The sequence below is a fragment of the Callithrix jacchus genome, chromosome 20 (assembly GCF_049354715.1).
Source record: "Callithrix jacchus isolate 240 chromosome 20, calJac240_pri, whole genome shotgun sequence".
Taxonomy (NCBI): domain Eukaryota; kingdom Metazoa; phylum Chordata; class Mammalia; order Primates; family Cebidae; genus Callithrix; species Callithrix jacchus.
In genome coordinates this window covers 39,230,319-39,255,099 of record NC_133521.1, presented here as the reverse complement: position 1 = coordinate 39,255,099, position 24,781 = coordinate 39,230,319, and the positions used below count along the sequence as shown (strand labels likewise).

General features: G+C 54.9%; 1 protein-coding gene across 3 annotated transcripts in view; it reads right to left on the bottom strand.

Annotated features, from left to right (window-relative positions):
- Window positions 1-179: 179 nt before the first annotated feature.
- CMIP (c-Maf inducing protein) overlaps window positions 180-24,781 on the bottom strand; it is a 252,584-nt gene continuing 227,982 nt past the window's right edge. For 2 of the 3 annotated variants that reach the window (XM_035281880.3, XM_078357837.1), the window contains exons 9-19: window positions 20,430-20,495; window positions 19,091-19,117; window positions 18,763-18,811; window positions 15,385-15,492; window positions 12,319-12,435; window positions 10,470-10,610; window positions 9,584-9,631; window positions 8,268-8,414; window positions 6,428-6,533; window positions 4,944-5,014; window positions 302-2,144 (exon numbers count right to left, since the gene is read on the bottom strand). In XM_035281880.3, coding sequence (XP_035137771.1) covers window positions 2,091-2,144; window positions 4,944-5,014; window positions 6,428-6,533; window positions 8,268-8,414; window positions 9,584-9,631; window positions 10,470-10,610; window positions 12,319-12,435; window positions 15,385-15,492; window positions 18,763-18,811; window positions 19,091-19,117; window positions 20,430-20,495 — 934 coding nt within the window. In that variant the 3' untranslated portion in view covers window positions 302-2,090. Of the gene's footprint in view, window positions 2,145-4,943; window positions 5,015-6,427; window positions 6,534-8,267; window positions 8,415-9,583; window positions 9,632-10,469; window positions 10,611-12,318; window positions 12,436-15,384; window positions 15,493-18,762; window positions 18,812-19,090; window positions 19,118-20,429; window positions 20,496-24,781 lie in introns of all 3 variants that reach the window. The other variant, XM_035281878.3, reaches the window with a different exon arrangement.

The following is a 24,781-nucleotide window of genomic DNA, read 5'->3' as shown; positions in this document are numbered from 1 at the left end:
AAAGACAGCTCTGGCCCCAACAGCCAACAGCAGCCAGGGCCCTGGACCTGGGTCAGGAAGTGCACGCAGATGAGGGCAAGGGTGTGCTGGCACCGTCTGAGCCTCGGACTTACCACCTGGACTTTGCCCCCTCCCTGGACCTTCTACCCCAGGCGCCGAGAAACCACAAAGCCCAGACCTTGATGAGTCACTTACAGTTTATTTTTGCCTGAAAGTATTTCACATCTCTTTGTACACAGCTACGTGACAGTAGTATTAACCATCAGGAAAAGCAACAGTGCGAGGGGAAAGGTGGCATGTCTTGTTTCTTTTTTTTTCTTTTTAAAATTTTTTTTTTTTTTTTTTTTTTGCTTCTGCTTCTTCCCGCACCAGAGTGCTGTGAAGTATGGGACTGGAGGAGGGGAGGGGACAATAAAACCGAACAACTAAAAACAACGAAAAACAAAACACGAAACAGAACACACTCACACACACACACGAAATAAAACCTGGCACGGAAAATGAATTAAGACTGGAACCCAATTTCTTTTTTTTTCCTTTTTTAAAAAAATGAGGGCATAGTGGGGGTAATAAAGTCTACCTAGCAAAGTATAAAACGACGAAAGCATGGTTTCCATTGAACAAGATTAAATATATATAAAACAAGTACACTGACTGCGGGTGGGGCTGGGGGTGCTGGAGGAGGAAGTAATTGTGCTAAACCAACAGAAAAAAGGGCTGGGGGAGAAGGGGACCCCAAATGAACCATCGACGGGTTGCTCTGTACAGTGAGGGCTTGTTAAGAAAAAGCCGACGGTTTATAAAAGAAACGGAGGTTGGTTTGTCTTCGGGGCAGGTGGGGACAGAAGGAGCGTCTTCTTTGCAGTGGTCACATGTGTGGGGTGGAGGGGGAGGGGAGGGCAGTCGGGCTGGTGGAGACAACATATCTCTCTTCTCCCAAGAGACCATGCAGAGAGGCGGGCATGCATGGGGCTGCGTGAAGCACACGATGGCAGGGGGAGCCAGAGTCTCCGCTGGGGACACGGGACAGCAAAGGCTGACAGGGATGGGAGGTCCCCGGTGGTGGGGAACAGCTCTTTCACTGGGTGGACTGCAGAGGGCAGGTTAGCAGCCCCCTATTCAAGTCTAAAGGGGCTGAGAGAAAGAGCTTGGGCGTTAGAGGAGTGAGGCTTCGACAGGGCACCTCATTCCCTCCTCCTCCCCCAGCCTGAGCCCCACCTTGTGAGGGAGTCGGAGACATTGGGAAATCAGAAACACACAGTGGTGGGTGGGTGAGGTGGGCAGACAGACAGACGACAGAGCATTAGCATAGAGAATCTATTACGAAAAAGCAATTAATTTTTCCAAGGAGGTTCTTTTTTTTTTTCCTTTTTTTGACTGTTTGTTTCCTTTAAAAAAATAACAATAATACTACCACTAACCCGACAGCTGACTGATTTATACAGTACTACACACCCGGGGCGGGGGCAGGAGGGCGGGGAGGGAGGGTCAAAGACTTCATAAATAAGAGGCAGGTCCCAGACCCGCAATTTGTCAACATGTCTTAAATAGGTGCATTATTTAAATCTTATGTACAACGAGAATCACTTTGCATAGCAATGGTGAGGACACAGGACGGGTGCAGTGACATGACTGGGTCTTCTTGTCCCAAGGGTGGGGGGGCGAGTTCGCAGCTCAGCTTGGAGCCTCTAGGAAGAAAGCATCCTTCGTCCGGCCCGCACGGTGGCATCGGAGTTGACTTTTCCCACACGGCATTAAACACAAAGGCAAAGAAAATCCACAAAGGGTCCCCCACCCCCCAGCCCACCCCCAACCCCCTCCCCGACCCGCTGATGCTCCTCTTGTTGCTACAAAGTCCACTTTAGATCAGGTCAAAGGTTCCAATTACAAAGCTAAAAGAATTGGCGGGGGCTGGGCGTGCTTGTGGACCCCCTCCCCACCCCCTCCCCCCTCTGCCCCCAGAAAAACTCCCCATCTATCTCACAGCCAGGACACCGGGGTGGGACCCCCAGGACCAGCTGCTCTGCGGCTGTTAGTCAAGAGTTGTTTTGTCTCGGTTGCAAACGTCTTCCTGCCTCCAGCTGGGAGCTTCACCAGGCTTCTGTGTAGCGGACATCCACCTCCTTCAAATTGGGAAGCTTGGCCTGGGGGTAGCAAGAAAGGTCCTTGTCAAGAGGTCATTACCTGGCATGAGCTGGCAGCGCCTGGCTCTACCTGCACCACCGGCGGGGGTCCCCTGCCACCCTCTCCCTACCTTGGTGCTGTGGGCACCCTGGGATCTTGAAGGGTTGGGTGGCCTTAGGCAGAGAACAGAGCAGGTGGGATGTGCCCTGGCCCCAGAGAAACCAGGCAGCGGGGCTCCCATGCCCTCGCCTTTCTTTTCAGGTAGAAGCAGCGGGGTGTGAACCCAACCTCTTCCATTTGCTGCATGACCATGGGCTGATAACCCAGCCTCTCAGAGCCTCAGTTTCTTCCCCCGTGGGCCAATCTGATTCTAGTCCCTGCCTCAAAGGACAGTGCTAGGGATTAAATACCAAATGCAGAAAGTCCAGGGCACCATTACGTGCCCTAAGGAAGGAAACTGTTCTCTCCTTTCCTGTCAGTGACATTCTCATCATTATCAGAAAATGGTCAGGGTGAACGGAGCGGACTGCAGTAAGTCTCAGGTAGTGGGGACTTGACTTAGAGTCTTCCCACTTGGGCTCTCCCTACACTGGATGCATTGCTACACTGTACGATTCGTCTCTCCATTGTTTTCTGCTACCCAGACCCTCTTCCACTCTTCGTTTATAAGCAGATGGATTTTTTCCTTTCTTTCTTTGAGACGGAGTCTCGCTCTGTTGCCAGGCTGGAGCACAGTGGGACAATCTCGGCTCACTGCAACCACTACCTCCTGGGTTCAAGTGATTCTCCTGCCTCAGCCTCCCAAGGAGCTGGAACTACAGGCATGCGCCACCACACCCAGCTAATTTTTGTACTTTTAGTAGAGACAGGGTTTTACCATGTTGGCCAGGATGGTCTTGATCTCTTGACCTCGTGATTCACCCGCCTTGGCCTCCCAAAGTGCTGGGATTACAGGTGTGAGCCACTGTGCCCCGCCTGGCTTTTTTTTCTTAATGAGCATCTACTATACAGAGAGGTAGCTGCCTCCTAACTGACCTCATGCCTTTACCTCCTCCCTCCCAACTTTCCTGTACACTGGCCAGCACGTTTTTTAGATGCATGTATGCATATATGCATGAACATGCAAATGTGTACACATACGCACATGCAATTCCAATTCCTCACTGCTGCTCTCCTGTGCTCAACAGCCCTCAATGGCTCCCCACTGCCCGGGCAGAGACTACAGGCAGGGGCCTGCAGCCACCTGCAGTGCTTAAAGCACGTTAAGCCAGCCTTTCAGAATCAGGAGACTTCGCAAAGAGTCTAGAATTCAAGGTTTCCTTGAAAAATGGGAAGATCTGGCCAGACCGGGCAGTGAACAATGTGGTGGGGCCAGCCCTGCACTGAGCGGAGGCCCCTCCTCCAAACGACAGGCAGTCTCTGTTTGCTCCAGAATCCCCTCCTCAGGGAGGCCGGCCACAGGCTGGCAGCATCAAGTTGGCACCATGTCTCTCTCAAATGTGTGAAAATAAAAAAAATAGACTGAAAGTGATTTTTCTTCCCACGTGGCCCTTCCTGCACTCCCCGTGGTGTCTGCTTTCCATCTGGTCTCAGTAGCGTCTGATTTTCAGCACTCGAAACTCAAGACACTCCAGAGCAGCGTTTCTCAAACTCGAGAGTGCACAGGAATTGCCCAGGGTGGGGTTAACACGCACTCAGATTCACAGGCCTGGGGTGGCCCAGATCCTGGATTTCTGTTGGCCCGAGTGGGGCCGAGCGCTGGTCTGCAGATGCCACTCTGAGGTCTAAACTCTGGGGTGGGTGCTCAGCTGGCTCTGCTCCCGCCATCTGTTGCTCTGCTGACCGTCCCTCCTTGCTGGCCCCACTGGGCCCTGTGCCCGCCTTGGTTGGCTGAGCTTGCCTGTGCCTCCCAGCAGGGAATGTGGCAGGCACACCTCGGCATCCCTGTCCCTGACACGGGTCTGGTACACAGCAGAGGCTCCAGAAGCGTCTGGAGGATGTGTGAGGGAGCACGCCCTGGCGGCAGGAGGCCTGGCTGTAGGAGGTAGGCCCCGGCCAAGGGCTGCTGGGGGATTCCCTCCAAGTGGCTTCCAGGGCACGAAGGTGCCAGCGTGGCTCATGGGCACCATCTGTGCTTTTCACCTTCAAGCCCATCCCTTCTCTCCCAGGATACTGGGCCTCTGCCGGTCTCACCTGCTCCTTCTGGGGTGGCTGGTACAGGCCCAGGAGGATGGGGTGACAGGAGGTAGGTGAAGGCCTGGCTCCCCCAACCTTCCCAAGGTGTGCACGTGCTTTTCTTACAATGCAGTGTGAGGCACCAGCCCCACTCAGCCTTCCCTGCTTCGAATCCAGCTCCCTCTCAAAATATTTATCTCCCAACAGCCACAGCATGCTTTTCAAAGCATGACTTGCTGCTCTGCTGAGACCTATGAGAGCTTTTTCCACCCAGCCCCGGCCCATTCCCTCTCACTGCCCGGCTACATCTGCTCCAAAGCCAGGCCTTGCCAATGTCTTCTGTCTCAGGACCTTGGCACCTGCTCCTCTTGCTCTTTGGATTTCTGACTTCTTACCTTTGAGGTCCCAGCTCCTGTGGCCTCTTCATCAAAGGGACCATCCCTGATCACCCCAGGCCACACAGCCTCTCCTATTTCCACTTACTCCCCCGCTGCTGCCTCTTCATCACTCCTTTTGACCTGCCGTTATTTTACGTATTGATCTGCAGGTGTCATTGTCTTTCACTGGAGAATGAGCTCCGTGCAGGCGATGCACCAGCATCCAGATGCTGGCTGGAGGAAGGAGGGGAGGAAGGAGGAAATTACCTTCAGATCTTCATAGGTGTCAGCTGAGAGCTTGGTGCTGTTCATGTTTAAACTGCAGAGACTCTTCATGGCTACACAGAGAGACAGATACAGTCATTAGGATAGCGAGGCCCCAAAGGGAGAGCTGCAGGTATGGGATGGCCAAGCTGGAGGGACTGAATGAAGATGCCAGGCCTTCTGTTTAGGAGACAGGGCTGGGGAGGCAGGTTTCACAGCCACAGCCAATGCAGGTGGCGCACTAGACACGGAAAGTCTATTTAGGCACGTACATGCTGGTCTCAACAGAGCCTTCATTCTCTTCCCACACTCTGAGTCTCCCTCCCTTCTGGTCCCTCTGTCATGTCCCTCCACTGCCTGGACCTGATGTCCCCAGAGCATACGTGCCACACCCTACACCTGGCCCGAGCCCTTCCCTAAGGGAACCCTGGATGCTCCCTGCACCCATCTCGTTGACTCAAGTGCTGCTTCTTGAAAGCAAGCCTGTGGTTTGTGCTGGAGTCACACGGGGACCGGATCCCTCCACCCATGCCCAGAGAAGCTGAGCAGGGCCGTGGCAGGGACCAGGAACCCGCAACGTTCATGAGGACTGCGACCCTTACCCCATGGGACTCCGGTGGAAGGAGCATATTTGCATTTGCAGATCTGGCTCCAGATGTTATCCTCTGCCTCCAATGACCCACTCACCTGCCCCCACCTCCTCCCAAGCCACCCAGAATTTGCCAACAACCCGGCGGGAGTCTTGACCCTTGCCCAGGGTACCTCCCACTTGGCCAACTCCCATGAATCCGTCTTCACACCCAGACCCAACAGCACCTCCCCAGGAAGCCTTCTCTGACTCTCCCACTGAGTCACGGATCTTCTCGTCTAAAGCAATGGGCCGGAAAAAGGGAAAACTGCCCAAATATGGAATCCCAGGCTCAACTTTCCCGAGGCTAGTTCAGTCAATTGGCGGTGGAGCACAGGAACTGGCCTTTTTAGGTTCCTTGAGAATTCTGTGGCTCCTTCTATTATGGCAGAGCTTCTCAAACTTCAACAGGCACAGGAGTCTCCCAGGCATCTGCTCACCGGGCAGTGTTTGAGTCAGGTCTGGGGTAGGCTTGGGAGTACGCGTTTCCGACCAGCCCCCAGAAGACGCGGCCGCCACTGGTCGAGGGACCACAGTGGCCATGCTCTACAGCCCTGCCCTTGAACTTGGTCCCTTCCTGGACTGGGAATGTCGGGAGGGCATGGGCTGGCCTTATTCATTTTTTCTACTGCCTCGAGAACACAAGCTCCCTGAGGCCAGGAATATTTTCCCTGCTTTGCTCCTGCCACTTGGAAGGGTTCCCGGTTCACAGGAGGTGCGCAGTGAACACTTGCTCATGAAAGAACGGATCTCTGCATCTGTGCATGGTGCAAAGTCAGTGCTTGGCCAGTTTGGCTGAAGGAAGGAAGGAAAGATTAAAAGTGGCCCCTCACCCCCCAGCTTCCCCCGAGGCACTCACAGCTCAGGGCCAGCAGGCCGGCATCGGTGACCGGGGTCTCGCACAGGTTCAGCACCTGGAGCATGGTGAGGTGTTCCGACAGGAGCCGCAGGCCGGCGTCTCCAAACTGTGGGCACAGAAACTCTCAGCCCTCTCCAGGCCACCTCTGGGGAAGTGACTCTGAGGCTGGGACAGAGGTGGGGGAAAGGGATGGGACAGAGCCTGGTTTTGAGGCCATGACCCGCCAATCCCTGGGGTCTGGGCTGCACTCACTTCACCCAAACAATCCCACACCTCTCTGACCAGGGTTTGAATCCAGCTTCTGCTGCTGGGAGTGGAGCCAGGCCAGGGGCCCCGGGGCAGTCAGTTTTGCCTCCATGAAGGAGGGCAGTGAACTTGGCCCTCCCTAGCTGCCAGAGGCTGCCCAAGCACTTTCTCCTGCCAGGCGGACAGGGGAAGGATAGGGCTAGGCCCGGGGGCAGGCTGCATGGAGTCTCCTGTTTATCTTCTGCAAAACGAGGGTGAGGGCAGAAGCTGCACTTCACAGGCGTGGACGAAGGCTCTTGCATCTGCCCTGAGCAGAGTACTGACGGTGCAGCTGACACTCAGCTGGGACTGTCCCAGGAGCCACAGGCATTACTGTAACAGAAAGACCCAGAGGCCTCCTGCATAGCCCCTGGCAGGCCAGCGAAGCGTAGCTCATGTCTCAGCTCCACCTCTCAGAACCTTAGGACTCTGCACTGGGCACAGTATTTTCAACGGGGAAATGGGCACAGGGCTTCATGAGGTCCTCAGCCTCCTCTAGCCTCAGGGAGTGGGTGCGATCTTGAGGGAGGGGCTGTGTGGTAAACAGTGCCTGGTATGCAGGCACAGAGCGGGGTAAAGGGGCAGGGAGGAGGATGAAGGGGTAGGAATGGGAGTGAAGAGGTTAGGAAAAAGGGTGAGGGGGCAGGGAGGAGGGTGAAGGGGAAGGGAAGAGGGTAAAGGGCTAGGAAGGAGGATGAGAAGGCAGGGAGGAGGGTGAAGGGGTTAGTCAAAAGGGTAAAGGGAGCAAGGAGGAGGGTGGGGTAGGGAGGAGGGTGAATGGGTTAGTCAAAAGGGTAAAGGGAGCAAGGAGGAGGGTGGGGGTAGGGAGGAGGGTGAAGGGGAAGAGAGGAGGGTAAAGGGCTAGGAAGGAGGGTGAGAAGGCAGGGAGGAGGGTGAAGGGGTAGGGAGGAGGGTGAATGGGTTAGTCAAAAGGGTAAAGGGAGCAGGGAGGAGGGTGAGAAGACAGGAAGGAGGGTGAAGGGGTAGGGAGGGAGGAGGGTGACAGGGTGGGGAGGAGGATGAAGGGGCGGGGGGAAGGTGAAGGGGCAGGGAGGAGGATGAGAAGGCAAGAAGGAGGGTGAAGGGGTAGGGAGGAGGGTGAAGAGGCAGGGAGGAGGGTGAAGAGGCAGGGAGGAGGGTGAGAAGACAGGAAGGAGGGTGAGAAGGCAGGAAGGAGGGTGAAGGGGCAGGGGGAAGGGTGAAAGGGCAGGGGGGAGGGTGAAGGGGCGGGGGGAGGGTGAAGGGGTGAGGGGAGGGTGAAAGGGCAGGGGGAGGGTGAAGGGGTAGGGTGAAGAGGCAGGGAGGAGGGTGAAGGGATGGGGGGAGGGTGAAGGGGTAGGGGGAGGGTGAAGGGGCAGGGGGGAGGGTGAAGGGGCAGGGGGGAGGGTGAAGGGGTGGGGGGGCGAAGAGGCAGGGAGGAGGACGAAGGGGTAGGGGGTAGGGCGAAGGGGCAGGGAGGGTGACTGGGAAAGGAAGATGGTACAGGGGAATAGGGAAGAGTATGCAGAGGTGAAGGAGGAGGGCACAGGGGGCTTGGAGCAGGGCCAGAACGCACCTGAGTGGACCACAGGTTCAGCTGCTTGAGCGAAGGCAGTTTGATGAGGTGCTCGGCGCAGGCACTGGTTACATTTGTGAAGGCCAAACTGAGGTTCTCCAGGTTTCCGAAGGAGCCAGAGCTCAGCAAACGAGCCAAGTCAGCGTCCTGTGAGCAGATGTGGGTGAGGCCTGAGAACGCTGCTGGGAGCTCCTGAGACCCTGACTCTCCTCTCCCCTCTCCTCCTCTCCCTCGCCCTCCAGAGAGCTCTTCCTGGGGGGCGGCAAATCCCAGGAGCTGAGGTAGGGGCACAGCTTGGTGGGACGGGCCAAGGGGGTGGTCAGAGAGGGAGGGGCTGCCAAACGTCCCATGGGTGACAGCTGCCAGGCGGAGGAGAAAGCCTCTAGTGCTGTGACTCACACCCTGAGTCACCAGTGGGATGTTCTGAGGCCACGGTCCTCCCACAGACGTCTGTGTGTGTGTGTGTCTGTGTGCGTGTCTTTGTATGCGTGTGTCTGTGCAGGCCTATGCGCGTGCATTTGTCTGTGTGTGTGTCAGTGTCTGTCCGTGCATGAGGGTGTGTGGCCAGCTGCCTCATCCAAACACCGAGGCCACATTCAACTCTAGTGCCTGAAGACATCGACGCATGCCTGGGCACTGGACTGGGAGGTTCCGGAGGCAACCTCCACACTCCCCTCCATCCTTGAGTGCTGGCGGTCACATGGCTGCCCAGAATGCAGGCTGATTTCCCAGCCTCCCTTGCCACTAAGTGTGGCCCCACACACTGAATCTGGAAAATGGGATGCAGGTGGACGTGTCAAGTAAAACTTCCAGGAAGTTTCTTAAGGGGAAAGGATGGGCATGTCCTCCTTCCTGCTGGCTGGAATGGAGACAAGATGGCAGGAGCCTGAGCAGCCCTTTCGGTCCAGGAAGTAGAAGCCATGTGTCAAATATAACAGGGCAGCAGAACAGAAGAAAGTAAGATCCTGAAGGACCTTATAAAATAGGAACTGTAAGATACACAAGCCTCGAAGGGTTGCTGTGAGGATAAAATGCACTTACAGAATAGCATCTGGCACACAAATGCTCAAGGTATATCTGCCATTATTACCAGTATTATTAATAATCAACACTATTATCAACAAGAATATCATATTTTAACTTTCTTTTTAGTTTTCATTTCTCTTTTCTGCGAGCTGACATGTCATGTACTAGGGGGTTCTTGTGCCTGGACCGCCATTACCTCCCAGCTCAGCAGCAGACACCACCTGCCATTCCCAACAGAGGACCAACCCACCTTCTCCCCGCAGCCCCTGAAGAGAACCAAACCAACTCACTGTGGACTTAGAGGGCAGTGTTAGCCTGGTGGGCCCGCCTTTCCTTTGCTGCAACAGAAACCAGACTGGTTACAACCATCCTCTCCCCCAAGCTTCCACCCTGGACTCCCACCTCTGTTAACACTCATGGAGCCATCTTTATTTTCTTGGTGGTACAAGGCAACGTGGTGGTCCTGGTCTCGGAGCAGATCTGAGATGTGGTTTGAGTACAGGTGGTTTATTAGAAGGTGATCCCAAGAAACACCAGTAGCGGGTAGGGAAGGAACACTGTTGCTGCCCATAATGGAAGGGTGTCATCGATCTAGCTATCACTGGGTGGTACTGGCACCAAATCCCACTGAGGGACTCTAAGAAATGGCGGAGAAGCTGCGTCTCAAACACATCTCACCAAAGGGGTGAGGAAGCTGGGGTACTGATACACTCTCCCAGGAGGCATTGTTTGAGGGCTGCTCCAGGAGGTCAGAGGGCATGAATTCCCTGCCCCTTCTGTCCTGTGGACACATGTATGTGAGGGTATGTATGTGGACATAGAAAGTCCTTCAGCAAAGAGGTGTGGGTGCTGGCATTTGGAAGCTGGGCCCCCATGCACTGAAATGGAAAGGTCTACGGGATATGGAGGAGGGAGGGCGGTCACTGACAGGGTCCCAGATTGGCCCCAGTGTGCTGTGTGACTCTGGGCCAGTTGCTTTACCTCTCTGGGCCTCTCTTTGATTACCTGGGAAGTGGCAGGTGGTTAATACCAATTTCTTGAGTTTGGAGGAGAATTCCATGTGATTGAGACCCACTCAGGTCCAAGTACTGGTTCCTGGGCCCTGCCCCATCCCGTACTGGCCTGCCCTGGCCTGCTTGGCAGAGGGGGAGCGGGCCTGCAGCAGCCGGGACTCACCAGCTCCTTCAGCTCCCGCTGCCGGTCACACAGCTGCTCATACATGCGCTTCCCCACGTCTGTGCTCTCCAGGGTTGAGATGATCTGCAGCTGGGTGTCATTGTTGTCGATGATGTTGTACTCCAGCATCAAGCACAGGATCTGCCCAGAACCACAGAGGCGCGTTACGGCCCGGCTGCCACCCCATCTAAGCATACTCTGCGCACCCCAAGGGCCTTGTTTTGAAAACCAGCAACCAGCTCTCCCCTTTCTGCACCCTGGCTGTGTGAGGCTGGGCAAATCACCTGCCCAGCGTCCTGCCTGGACAGCGGTAGCATCAGCATGCGCGCAGCAGGCCCCCGAGCACTGGTGGAAAGCCCAGAAAAGACACTGCTGACTCTCCCCAGCAACTGTCACAAAGTAGGTTCTCAGGCTTACAGACTGGCCTGGAGCCCTGAGCCCGGCTACCACACAGCTTCCGGGAGGGCCTGGTGCAATGCTCATGCAGCTCCAGCCTGGGAATCAACATGCCTGACAGTGACAGCCCTGCTTCTGACATTCCCTTTCCAATGACTTTCTTTTTCTTTTCTGAGATGAGATCTTGCTGTGTTGCCCAGACTGGTTTAGGCCTCCTGGCCTCAAGCAATCCTCCTACCTCAGCCTCCCGAGTTGCTGGAACTACAGGTGCATGCCATGGTGCTCAGTTCTCCTAGGACTTCTCACTCACCAAGGAGTGTTCACCCAGCCCGAGCTTCTCACGGCAGCTCTGGCCTGTCTCCTGTCTCCCTGCTCAACCTCCCCAGTGGCCTCCAATTCCCTGTCACAGGACAGCCAAGACTAAAGCCAAACTCCTTCCCAGCACCTCTGGGCACCTAGAGGGCTCTTCATGCATGTCCAGCCCCATCCCAGACCTCCTGCCCCTTGGTTCCCTGTGTTCCGGCCACCCTGGCCTCTGGTGAGCCTCCTTGGTGGGGGCCTAGGCCCGGGCTGTCCCCGCAGCCTGCTCAGCTCCCACCTTCCCGCTGCCGTTCCCCAGAGCTCACATGTCCCTGAACTCATTTCCATGGGAGCTGCCATGGCCTCTACAAGCCGGCCAACTCTATGATGCTCTTCCCACCGAGAGGTGAAGTCCAGCTCCCACGCCCTTGACTGAGGGCCGGCTGTGGTAACTCACTGCCAGTGCTGGGATGTGGCAGAAGTGATGTTGCCTGCCTCGCAAGGGAGGCTAAATTAAAAAGTGATAAGGCTTCTGTCTGGGTTCCCTTGGGGCAGTCGCTCTAGGAGTCCCAGGCTTCTGGGGACTCTTGGAGCATGAAGGAGAGAGGAACAGCAGCAGGTAGGGTTGACATGCGGGACGGGGTGTGTGTGTTCTTGGTAGGTGGGCAGCCTACCCTGAGGCCGTGAGGTGGAGGGTGTGCCTGGGGAGTCCCAGCCGCCAAAGCCCTCGCTGTTGGAGGCCTCCCAGGCCAACGCAAGCAGCTCTGGTGCTGACCCAACCTGGTCCCATCCGACACATGAGGCCCCGAGTGACAAGTGCGTAGCCACACCCAAGCACCCCAATGCCCATGCACAAAATAAATGAGCGTTCTTGTTTTCAAGCCCTCACTTAGGGGTGGTTTGTTACACGGCAACAGACGAGCAGAACAGAAGATCCCTAACCCCACGGACCCATGAACTGGATCACAGCAGAAATGAAGACACTGTGATGAAGGCCTGAGGCTCCCCCTAAGCTCTGGAGGGCTGAGACTGCCCGCTGCGCCCACTGCTTGCCATGCCTGCCGTATCTCCTGGCTCCCAGCAGATGCTCTGTCGGCAAGAACAAGGGATGGGGAGCTGGCAGCCCTGCCAGGGACCCCGACCAGCTCCTTACCTCCACCATGGTCTGGTTGCCCCTCAGTGCCAGGAGCATGCAGGGTCCCAGCTTGTTTTCCGCCAGGGAGAGCAGGAATTTTTTGGTCTTGTAACAGGAGCCCATGAGGATGTGCACCTATGAGGCAAGAAGGCCCAGGTGAAGGGATAGGGACGCCCAGGGCCAGCCTCCAGCATGCCGACAGGACTGTGAGCCCGGAGTCATCCACAGACCTGCCCATATGCTGTCCAGACAGCCAGGTGTTCTAGGATCATCAGGCCCCAGAAGAGTACAAGAGACCCCTCCCCGACACATGGTCCAATGTGAACAGACCCTGAGGACACTACGCTGAGTGAAATAAGCCAGTCGCGAAAGTCACGTTCATGGTCCCTCTTCTCATTCTGCCTTTTGCCTGTTAAAATTTTTGGTACTACCTGATTTAACTATAAGCCCCAGCTCAGCAAGGGTATCTTTTGTATAAATTTGTAATACCAAATGCAATAAAAGCTTACTAGAATGTAATTTAAAGTCTATTTACTTAAACATGTATAGCCCTTGCTACTTATTTTTTGAGATGGAGTCTCATTCTGTTGTCTAGGCTGGAGTGTGCGGTGGTGTGATCTCAGCTCACTGCAACCTATGCCTCCTGGGTTCAAGCAATCCTGCCACCTCAGCCTCCCAAATAGCCAGGATTATAGGCATGTACTACCATGCCTGGCTCACTCTTGGCCTATTTTTAGTAGAGATGGGGTTTCATCATGTTGGCCAGGCTGGTCTTGAACTCCTGACCTCAAGTGAAACCCGAAGAGCTGGGATTACAGGTGTGAGCCACTGTGCCTGGCCCTTGCTAAGTTTTTAAGAATCTGGAATAGTCTCTAAATATGTAATCCCCTGCTATTCTAAAACTTCTGATGTTTGAAACACTTACTACATTGAAGTTTTAAGCAGAAGGATGACTCTGACTCCACTACATGAGGTACCTGGATAGGGAAATCCAGAGACAGAAAGGCAAAGTGGCTGCCAGGGGACGAGGGCGGGAGGAGGCGGGAGTCAGCGTGGAATGGATGCTGAGCCTCAGTTTTGGAAGATAAGACAGTTCTGGAGATGAACAATGGTGACGGCTGTGCAATAGCATGAGAGTCTTTAACGTCACTGAGCAGTGTGCCGACAGACGCTACCTTTTACATTATGTATATTTTACCGCCAAACCAAAAAAGCCCCCTCCTCTGCTCCACTCAGGAGTCTGCTGATAGCTGATCCTCTGAATTACTGGCACCGCTGGAAATTTCTGGGCAGCCTTTGCTTGGGGTGAGGTGCACACGCATGGGGCAGGGGATGTGACGAAGCACAGCCACCCCTGTCAAGCCCGCTGTGAGCTGGGAAGGGTGTTTTGGGAGACTGCCTGCCCCAGGAATCCAAGGACTGGCAAATTCTGCTCCCTCCTGGGTTATGTGTCTGGCGATCTTTTGTTCTGGTATATGGGGGATTGGGGGCCCAAGGGCAGTGGGCTTGGGGGAGGCCTGGACATCCCACTGGCTTTCCTCCAACTTCAAACAATGGCAAATGCTCTTGGTGGTGGAGAAGGCCACCTCATCGAGGGGCTGGCTTCCAAGCCATGTGTCTCCATGGCAACAACACACTTCCATCCAGTGGCTGCCTGCTTCCTTCCTTGTGTATATTTTTTTCGCTCCATCATGAACAGCTCTGGCATACAAATGTGATCTCTGGGGCTGGGAAGCCGCCAGCTCCCTGAGATTCTTTGCTCCCTGAGAGTCCCCATATTATGGGGTGGGGGGAACTGCTCAGTGTTGCTATGGTGAAGCTGTGACATCAGAGGAGAACCTGAGAGGAGAGTGTGAGATTGGTGGTGCAGGCCAGCAGGGGCAGGCACCTTCCTAGACGCACAGGGCCCTGAGAGGCCTGGGGTGGCAGGCAAGGAGGGGAGAGGGAGTGCATCAGGAAATTGGCCTAAAAATAAGCCCCTTTCAAGAAGCTTCCAGGGGCAGTGCCTCAATGTGTCATCACTGCACAAGCGTCTCTGCTAAGTTCAGTACAGAGGGTCAAACCAGCCACCCAGCAGAGAGGAGAATCACCACAGGCGTCACTTCCGAGCAGCGACTGTGCTGGCCTGCTGGGCACCGTGCATCTGCTGTTGCACACCATCACTAGGGTATCCTCGAGAGGCCAATGCGACGCTCCCGGATGAGGGGCTGAAGCTGGCAGAGGCAAGTTACCAGCCCAAGATCAACCAGCTAGCTCCCGGTGGAGCTGCAACTGGAAGCCCAGTTTGAGTGCGGGAGCGCCAGTGGCCGGTGAATGGAGCTGGTTTTCTCAGCAAGCAGAGCCAGTGCGGCCGCTGGCCACTAGGGTGCAGCATCTGCCCTGGGAGGAAGAGTCCGCGGCCCTTTGCTACCCAAAGAAGGCGTGTGGGCTGCGCGAGGCAGGGCTCGGAAACGAGGAAGGCCTGTGTGACCCCAGGCACACCACTCAACCTCTCTGGGCCTGTTTCAGCACAGTGTAACTCAGCAATAAGGATGCTGTGATGGAAAAGGACAGTACATGCCGAGCGACTGATACAGTGCCCGGCACAAAGTCATCACGGATGCAGCCACTGGCTTGGTGACCTCAGACCCGCCATGATAGCAGGGACAATCACCCTGACCGTGACACCTCCTTGTAAGGACTAAACAAGCTGGTGGACCTTCAGTGCCTTCCAGAATCCCTGGTGTTCGTTGGGCACTCAACCCTTGTAGGAACAGAACCTTGACAACTAATGGTGTGACCTTAGGCAGTAATGCCCTGGGCTTTCGCTGCCTTGGGTATAAAATGGGACGATGACATGTGTCCTCTTCTCACTGTGCTCTGAGAGACAGTGCAAGCGAGGATGTCCAGAGGAGCCTCAGAGAAGAAACGAGTCAGTGATGGTCAGGGTCACCAGCACCACCACCACCGTCACGACCAGCACTGTGTTAGCTTGGCAACTCTGGGGCTGGTCCCAAGGGATGGGGGGCACCTGTTTCACTACTAGTCAGGCACGGCAAGCCCAGGGCCCCCTGGAAGTCACGCCACTCAGGTCCCACTGCATACCATGCTGGCGAACAGCTCCCCGTCATCGTCGCAGGCCACCCCTCCGGGGCTGTAGAGCTGGAACCAGCCGTCTTTGCCGGCCCGCACGCTCAGCAGGCACGAGTGGACCTACCAGACAGGGGAGACACAACTGGTGAGCCGCACGCAGCCTCGGTGACATTGGTGACCTCAAGCTGCACACAAGATCGTTAAATCCCGGAAGTCAAGAGACCCACTTAACTCTGTCTCCTCCAGCAACCCCCAGACTTCCATCAAACACCATGAAAGGTCTTTTGGGAAACACTGTGGCCCCCACATCCCGGAGGCACGGGCTGCTGGCTGTCAGCTGCACGTGAGGGCAGGCCCTGGCTTGACTGGCAGATCTGAATGAAGCAGGCCTGTGGCTGCACCAGGGCAGAGGGATGCCCAGAGTGACTGCCTGGAACCAGCCCCCTTTCCCCTTCTGGGTGGGGCCATCTCCTGGGTCTCTGTTCTTTGTCTGGTTCTCTGTCCTCTCTGTCTCTAACTCCTCTCCCGTGCTCTCTGCCCTCTTTCTCTAGAAACCTCTCCCTGCTGTCTCTTTGGAGTTCTGCTGTCCCCAGCACTGACTCTCCATCCTGGGTATCTGCTTTCTTCCAACCCTGACTTTCTTATGTTGACTTGTGTAGGCACCAACCTCCCCTCCAGGTATCTGCCCTCCCAATCGCTCTCCCTCCCCTGAGTCTTTGTCCCTCTCCACTGAAGGGTCTCTGTCCATGGCTGGGGGCAATTTCAGTGTCAAAGGCACAGCTCTTATGTTACTTCCCAGAGCTGTGTGTGAATGGGTGTGATTGTGCATGTGAGCACACAAGTGTGCATGTATGGGAGGAATTCTGCATCCATCCTCTGGCCTTTGCTGTGATTACGCAGAGAGAGAGAGAGAGAGAGAGAGAGAGAGAAGGCGGGAGGGAGAGAGAGATATGGAGGGAGAGCGGGGAGAGTAAAGGAGACAGAGAGAGCTTGCACAAAACACAGAGGACTTTTCCCCACCTCCTCCTGTCCTTGGAAGAAATCCAAGAAGTTCCTCATCATTTCCTTTAGGAAAGGACAATTTGCTGCCAAGAATCAGTTACCCAGAAACATGAAACTGATCACAACTCACACACCAGTATGCAGAAAACAAAGGCAGTGGCTTTTATTTTTCCCTCTGAGCGGGAAGAATATCAAGGGTTCATTTATGGACTTCAAAGAAATAAAGACAAGAGTATAAGACGCTATTCAACAAATAGAGCAAAGAATTTTAAAGGAAAAGTCTGGCTTCATTTAGGAAGGAGAAGGTAGGAGGGAAGGGAGAAAAAAGAGTTAGGAGGAAAAGGGAGAGGGAATCAGCAGAGAAAAGAAAGAGGCAAACAGGAGAACAAGAACCTCAGCCAGGCGAGCCTCTCCTTCCAGACTGCAGGTCCCTCGGGGCCTCATGCATGTTACCCTGGTTTGAAAATTTCCCTCGCAGCAGCTGGCCCTGCCTCTCCATTCTGAGAAGCAGCTGGTACTGCTTTTATTCTCCCAACGTCAAAGCTGGGCTTGAATAAAGGCGCACTTCCCAGGAGAATTCTGAGAATCTGCCTTCACAGGCAGCAAGGAATGACTTAAGTTTCAGAAAAGTGGAGACAGTCACTGGTCCCTGACTATTTAAAAGTGTCAAATCCACTGTTTCTCCTTTTTCCCTCCACATCCGAGGAGCACTTGGGGAATTGGTGTTTAGAATTCTGTTGTTTTAGACGAGACTCTTCAAGCCCCCTCCAGAACTAAGTTTTTCAGTGCAGACCAGCCCCTCAGAACCACTCGGGATGCTCGCTCAAAATGCATCAGAATGCAGATGCTGGGCTGCCCCCATGGCCCCATGAGCTGGAACCGGGAAGGGGTGCAGGGGGGAGTCTGCCTTTGAACAAGCTCCTCAGGTAATACAGTTTGAGAACAATTACTCTAGAACTTCTAGAATTAGAGCCTGACAAACTGTGGGTTCTGAGTCAGAGACCCACCATGGTTGGATGTGGCAAGACCTGCGTGTCGACGTACCCTCAGATTCCTTTTCAAACACCATTTTCTACCCTCTAGACTAAGGTCCAGTTCGCTCCATTTAGCAAAGTCCAACCAGTTCAGTACCACCTTCTCCAGGAAGCCTCCCGGGGATGGCTCAATGGACAATAACTCACTCTGTCCTCTGCCCGTCCTTCCCCCTGCTCTGCTGGGAGCACGAGTCCAGGTCTGTCCTCAGCTGGGAGCCAGGCCCCTACCACACTCAGAACTCACACACACAGAGGAGCGGGCTGTGAGCTCTTGGGGGCACAGCACACAGTGCGGTGGGCTGGTGAGAAGCACCAGGCTCGAGTCCTGCCTCAGCCGTGGACCAGCTGTGCCACACTGGGGATGCTATAGAAGCCACTCACAGGGCTAGGTGCCGTGGCTCACGCCTGTAATCCCAACACTTTACAGTGGAGGCTGTAGGCAGGTGGATCACCTGAGGTCGGGAGTTTGAGACCAGCCTGCCCAACATGGAGAAACTCCATCTCTAATAAAAACAGAAAATTAGCCGGGCATGGTGGCACATGCCTGTAATCCCAGCTACTCAGGGGGCTGAGGCAGAAGAATCGCTTGAACCCAGGAGGCAGAGGTTGTGGTGAGCTGAGATTGTGCCACTGCACTCCGGCCTGGGCAATAAGAGCAAAACCCCATCTCAAAAAAAAAAAAAAAAAAAAAAAGTGCCACTCATAGGAACATTATGAAGATGAGAAAAATGATGTGTCTGACCCAGGGTCCAGCACCGCATAAAGGGGCAGCAGCTGCTGCTATTACTGGTACGTCAGGCAATGCAGGCCCAGGGCTATGGGCTGGCTTCCTTGCCCGCCTAGATCCCTGCCCATGTACATAGGCATGGGGGCAGAAGGTGAAAGGCTGCCCTCTCTCTGGAAGCCCAGCTTTGGTGAGGAACACAGCAGCGCCTCATGGAAGCCTTTGGCCACCATGACCAGGACATAAAAACCCAGCTCAGATTCCTTGCTCTGCCCAATGATTCACATAACAGCAGAACCAGACAGGATCAAACTGCTGCCTCGGAGCGGGTTGGGAGCTGCCATGCCGGCCCACCCTGAAATCAAGGCCTCGGCTGTGGGGAGAAACCACCAGCCAGTGGAAAACCAGCCCTGGTGAGCCGGTGCTTACAGTAAAACACTGACATCACAGGCTGGGCGTGCGCCAGGGCGGGGCCGTGTTTATGCACAGGCAGCAGGTCTCTGAACGCTGTTCTAAATGCCCGCTGGTGACAAGGAGGCTTCCCCGGAGCCTCAAAAGGCCTCGGAGGGGCCCTCGTGCATCCTGCCATCCCCCAACAGCGGGCCTGAGATACAGAAAGGAAGGCCTCACCTCTTGCCGGGGGTCTTCGGCGAACCTCTGAATCACGTACTTCAGTTCCCTGGAAGAGACCAGGCGGGTGGAGTTACTGCTGGGGTCTGGGACTGGGTGGGGTGGGAGGGGTGGGGAGGGGATGGTGTCAAGAAGGCCCGGGCCAGGGAGCTGAGCAGGCTGGAGGATTAGGGACCCGAGTCTCAGAACTGCTGGGAGGAGCCACCACTGCCCCCCAGAATGCGCGTGCCGCAGAGCAGGGGCTGGTAGAGGCTCGCAGCGGAGGGAAGGCCTCAGGACAGAGGTCGTGCGTGCCAGAAGGGAATGAGGGCGGTGCCCACACACTCACTTGGTGAACTTCTCGTGTGCGAGAGCTCTGTAACAAAACAGAGGAAAACACGGCAGTTAGCAGAAGCTTCTGAAATGGTACAACGTTCCCAACATTTCCTCTGGGGATGTCTAGACTTCATGTCTGATTCGAGGAACGGAGCGGGGTCTGAGTGAAATGCCCACATCAGTCTGCACTCGAAGGTTCCAAATCAAAGGCCTTCTTTGAGGGTCGACAGATCATGGCAGCACAAACAGGCTGGGCCCTGCATGGCCCAAAGCTCCCTGGGCCCACATGTGTGAACACGAGGAGCTATGCGGCTGCCTGCGCACGTGTGGGTCCACATGGGCTCCAGGGACCCAGGTGTGTTCATTAATTGTTCCACAATTAAGGTGGGCGGCATTCATTACTTGCACACATCAGCGGCCATCGGGGACCACTCCTCTATACCAGTTGCCACAGCCAAGTGCACCTGGGCCTATGGGGACAGGGGCTGAGGCCAATGATGTCACAACTCTGCTGAGACTGAGCGCCTCTCAGGAGTTGGATTTCTCCAGTCTCGAGTCCTGGGGACCCTTGGGACCAGCCAGACCAGCAAATGGGGCAATTAACACGTGTAATGTGCCCTTACAGAGAAGCATTTCATAAACACGATCAGTAATCGGCTCCTTTGAGACCCCGGCCTCGAGGTAGGCTCCTTCCAACCTCTCGAAAGAGACCCGGAGGCATTTTAGGGCCTGGTTATTTTGACAAAGGCTTCTCTTCAGGCCATTATGCACCAGACAGCGTTCCCTCTAGTTTCCTGTGATCCATTCAATATGGCGCTAGGGGCCGGCCAGAGAGGGAGGCAGAGGATCTGTTTCTGGCCAGGTTCGCTGTGAAATCTGAGATGAGCATTGTAATGGGCGTAATAAGAATGCTTCCAGCATCTCACTACGACACAGAGAGCAATTCCACGTGAATTACCTTTTGATTCTTACTACCACCCTCGGAAGAGGAGCGGCGGGTATTACGGTTCCCATCTTGCAGATGATGAAAAATGCTAATGGCACGGCATGCCAGGCGCCATGGGGAGGGCTCTGCTTGCATTCTGAGCTCATGAATCCTTGTGACAATGCAGTCAGGCAGCTCCTACAATGTCCCTGTTTTCCTTAGTTCCCCATTTTTCTGAGGAGGGTAGATGTGTCTCCCCAGGGGTCCCACAGCTGAGGATGTGGCTGAGCTGGGACTGACATCTCCAGGGTCTCCCAACTGTGACCTGGCTTCCCCAGAACGTGACTGGTCCCCTACTAAGGTCTTGGTGAACAACTGAGGTTTATCTCACAGGTGGGAGGGCCCCGGGGATTCGCGTGGGACTCACTCTTTGGGGAATGGAATGGGTTGAAGCAAACTGGCCAGAGACGGTCTCCAGTCATCGTAGTCTGACCTAGAATGACAGAGTGACAGTTAGCTTTGGTTGGGACAAAGAGAGGTTTATGGCACTGTCCCAGATGAGACAAAAGACAGGATGAGAGTGTGGCAGGGAGTCGGGTAGCACCGACTACTCTACCCACTCCAGCCTCCAGGGCGAGCAAGTCAATGTTCTCAGCGTGGCAACGAGGTCTCCCAACCGGGTCTGTGCAGAGACTTCCTCAAGGCACCCGAGGGGGTCAGCTGTCTAGATGCTCAGGACTGCACAGTGCGCTCTGAACAAGAGCACGTGGTCATTGTTCATTCCCTCTCTGGGACCACTGGGGGTGTTCTGGGTTGAATTTTGCCCCCCCCCCCCGCAAATACTGAAGCTCTACCCCCCAGTCCTTCAGAATGTGACTGTACTGGGAGGAGTGGCCTTTGAAGAGGTGATCAGGTAACAATGATACTGTGCACAATGTCCTCAGAAAAAGAGGAAACAAGGACACACAGAGAAAAGAGCAGCCAGGACTCAGCGAGAAGGCAGGAGAGAGGCCTCCAGAGAACCCGCCCTGCCCACACCTTGGTTTCAGGGTTCTGCTGTCCAGAACTCAGAGAAATCCATGCTTGTTGTATAAGCCACGAAGTCCGTGGTACTTTATGGCAGTCCTAGCACACCAATGCAGGGAGCGTAGGCTGGGACCTGGGGCCGGTCTCACCTTTCAGTGATCGGAACTGAGCGGAAATTCTATAGATGGATTCATAACAAAGACACAATCCATGCCGCTTGTCTGTAGTTTGGGTGAACCTTCCTGATTTGTTGGATCTTCTATTTTTTGTTTCTTTTTAAACATTTATTTATTTATTTTTGAGACAGAGTCTCACTCTTGTCACCCAGGCTGGAGTGCAATGGCATGATCTTGGCTCACTGCAACCACCGCCTTCTGGATTCAAGTGATTCTTGTGCCCCAGTCTTTTGAGCAGCTGGGATTACAGGTGTGCACCACTACGCCAGGCTAATATTTTGTATTTTTAGTAGAGACAGGTTTTGCTGTTGGCCAGGCTGGTCTCGAACTCCTGGCCTCAGGTGATCTGCCTGCCTCAGCCTCCCAAAGTGCTGGGATTAGCCAGGTGCAGTGGCTAATGCCTGTAATCCCAGCTGCTCAGGAGGCTGAGGCAGGAGAATTGCTTGAACCTGGGAGGCGGAGGTTGCAGTCAGCCAAGATCACACCATTGCACTCCAGCCTGGGCAACAGAGCAAGACTCCCTCTCAAAAAAAATAAATAACCCAAAGTGCTGGGATTACAGGTGTGAGCCACCACGCCAGCCTTGGTGGATCCTTTCATTCTTGCTTTTAGACAACAGCTTTTCATTTTTCCTTTCTCACAGTTGATGCTAATGACAGCAGTAACAACGACAATAATAGTAACAGCAGCTCCGATGTCCTGGAGACTTTCTACACACACTGCCTTATGCTAAGAGCTTTACCTTAGTCCATTTACTCTTTACAAGAGCACAATAAAGTCAATGTAAGTAACCCTACTTAACAGATGAGAACCTCGAGGCTCAGAGGTTCAAGGTCACACAGCCATGGCGGGTGAGAAGTCAAATCCAGGCTTCTGTGACGGCACAGCCTTGGCTCTCACCAGCCCTGAAAGACCACAACTGAGATCTTAGCAAAAGCCAGTGCCTGCTTGGGTGAGGAAAGAGGGCTAAACCTCAGTCAGAACAGGTGTGGGAAGCACCTCGCTGTTCACCTGCCTTCACTGGGCCCTTTTACGAGAGAGCCTTCCTCTTGTGTGCAGGGCCGGTGGTAGAGGTGGGTTATCCACTCTGAGTCATCCACTCGGCTATGAAGGGGCAAGGCTGGACTCAGAGCAGGTATTTCAGGCTCTACCACACCACAGTGTGGGGTGAAGCCAGACACCAGCATGTCACCCCCGTCCGACCCTGGGAAGACCACTGTCCCATGGGACAGGATTAGCACTGCTGATAACGCAGATGCAATTCGCTCTGCCCTGCCTGCACACTGCGGCATGAACCAAGTGCTCTGCCTGTGTTTGCTCATGGATCTGCCCAGAGGACCCTGTGTGGTGAGTCCAAATTATGGACTAGGAGCAGTCAGGCAGCTCACTGACTGTGACCACAGGGCTGTGACACAGCAAGGCCCCAGCAGGGAAGCAACAACGTCAGGAGGTTCCTGAGGGCCAACAGGATGCTTCCCGAAGAGCTACCAGAACAACTCCAGAAAGCAAGTTTTTTGGCCAACTCTTCCCCCCAAAATCTGGGAGGGTCCAGAGAACTCATCGGCATCTCAGTCTGAGTACAGACGGGCTTATACCACACAGCAGAGCAGTCACTGACAGCCTCCAGAGACTGCAGTCATTACAACCCGTCCATTTTACAGATGAGGAAAATGAGGCTCAGGGCTGTCTGTGACTTCCCACAAGTCACCAGGGAGTGGCTGAGATCTGACTTCAGGTATGTCTAAGACCATGACCCGTGCTCTCTGCCCCAGTGCCCGTACTGTCCTTTTTTTTTTTTTAAGACGGAGTCTTGCTCTGTTGCCCAGGCTGGAGTACAGTGGCGTGATCTTGGCTCACTGCAGCCTCCGCCTCCAGGGTTCAAGTGATTCTCCTGCCTCAGCCTCCCGAGTAGCTGCCACCAGGCCCGGCTAATTTTTGTATTTTTAGTAGAGATGGGGTTTCTCCATACTGGCCAGGCTGGTCTTGAACTCCTGACCTTGTGATCTGCCCGCCTCAGCCTCCCAAAGTATTGGATTACAGGCATGACCACTGTGCCCGGCTTGTACTGTGTTTTTAACCAGTTTCCCCACCTAGGTTCCGGATCTCTCTGGCTGTAGAGACTTTGCTGAAAAACAAACCCAGAGGTAGTCGGTTCTCACTGGCTGTCCTAAGCCAGGCCTGGGCACCTCTGAGGGCCCAGAGCTTAAAACCCTAACACATAAAGTGAGGGGTGGCCACTGGAGCAATCCCCGCCCGAGCCAAGAGCTGTCCCTGGGGCTCCCGAGCTTCTGCCTATCTTGCCTCACATCACCCCAGGGAGGGGCCCGGGTCTCATCTCTGCATACCCCATCCTGGGCGGATGCCTGGTGCTGGGGAGAGGCCTGCTGAGCCCAAGATCCAGTGCACACTGGGACCAGGTCAGGGACAGAGCCTGGGGCCTGTGGGTGGCTTCAGAGCAGAAGGGATGTTGAGTCTCCAACTGGGGGACTAGCATGTGCCAAAATTGAGTGGGATGCCAACTTAGATCATGGCTTGGACCAGGGCAGGAGGCAGGATCTGAACCCTCACCCAGTAGCCCATGTTGAGAGGGCGCTGCAGACAGATGCCCCAGTGACACCTAGCACCACCCATGGGAGAGGCCGGGGGGGTGCTCCGACCTGGGATGGGCAGAGGGGTGGTCCCAGGACCCCTACCCACATACAATTCACACCACAGATACACTGTGTATCGGTTTGTGTGCTGTGTGTCTAACTGTGTCTTATATAGATACGGGGAGATGCTTTTTCACCATGAACAAATGTTCGCTCCTATTGACAATATATGGTTTAGATAACCCAAGTGAGGGCTTTTCCCACCCCACCTTCCTCCAAATAAGCCCACAACAGAGTGGCAGCCTCCAGAGCCCCGATCACACCCTGGAAGATTCTGAGGAAATGCTCTGACACTGGACACACAGAAAAGCACGACCAGGAAAGCCTGGTGGCCTGAGATAAGTCCTGACAGTGAGGCCAGCGGCTGCTCACTCACTGCTTACCCGACTTGCTCACTTTATCCCCAGAGTGACACGTAAGGGCAGAGGGTGCTGGTAAGGAAGGGAACTCAGCTCCTGGAAGGCAGGTTGAGGACTGAGTGCAGGTGCTCTGGACTGCAGTGCCTGAGGGCAGAAGGCCCAGGTGCCACGTGGCCTGGGGGGTCTCAGAGCTACAGTGGTCTCAGGCCTGTCAGTACATGTCAGGATGCAGAGACCCCTTTATGCCCCCGTATTCACATGCTCCCTTCTGAGGGGTCATCTGTTTTTGCAGCTAGCGTATCTGCCCTCCAGAAGAATCCCCTTCCTTCTTCCCTCCCACCAGTCCCTGACTCATGGTTTCCAGAAAATGGAAACGCAGTTGACAACGAACCACGTCTTCGGCGCCTGTCGTGTGCCACGTGCCCTCCAAGGGTTCCCAAGCATCAGCCTGTGCAGCTCTCCCAGCAAGTCGGTCAGGCGGGTGCTCTTGCCACCCTCGTTTTATAGGTAGGAAAATGGAGACGCAGTGAGAAACTACCCTGGCCCCAGACTACACAGCTGGTGAGA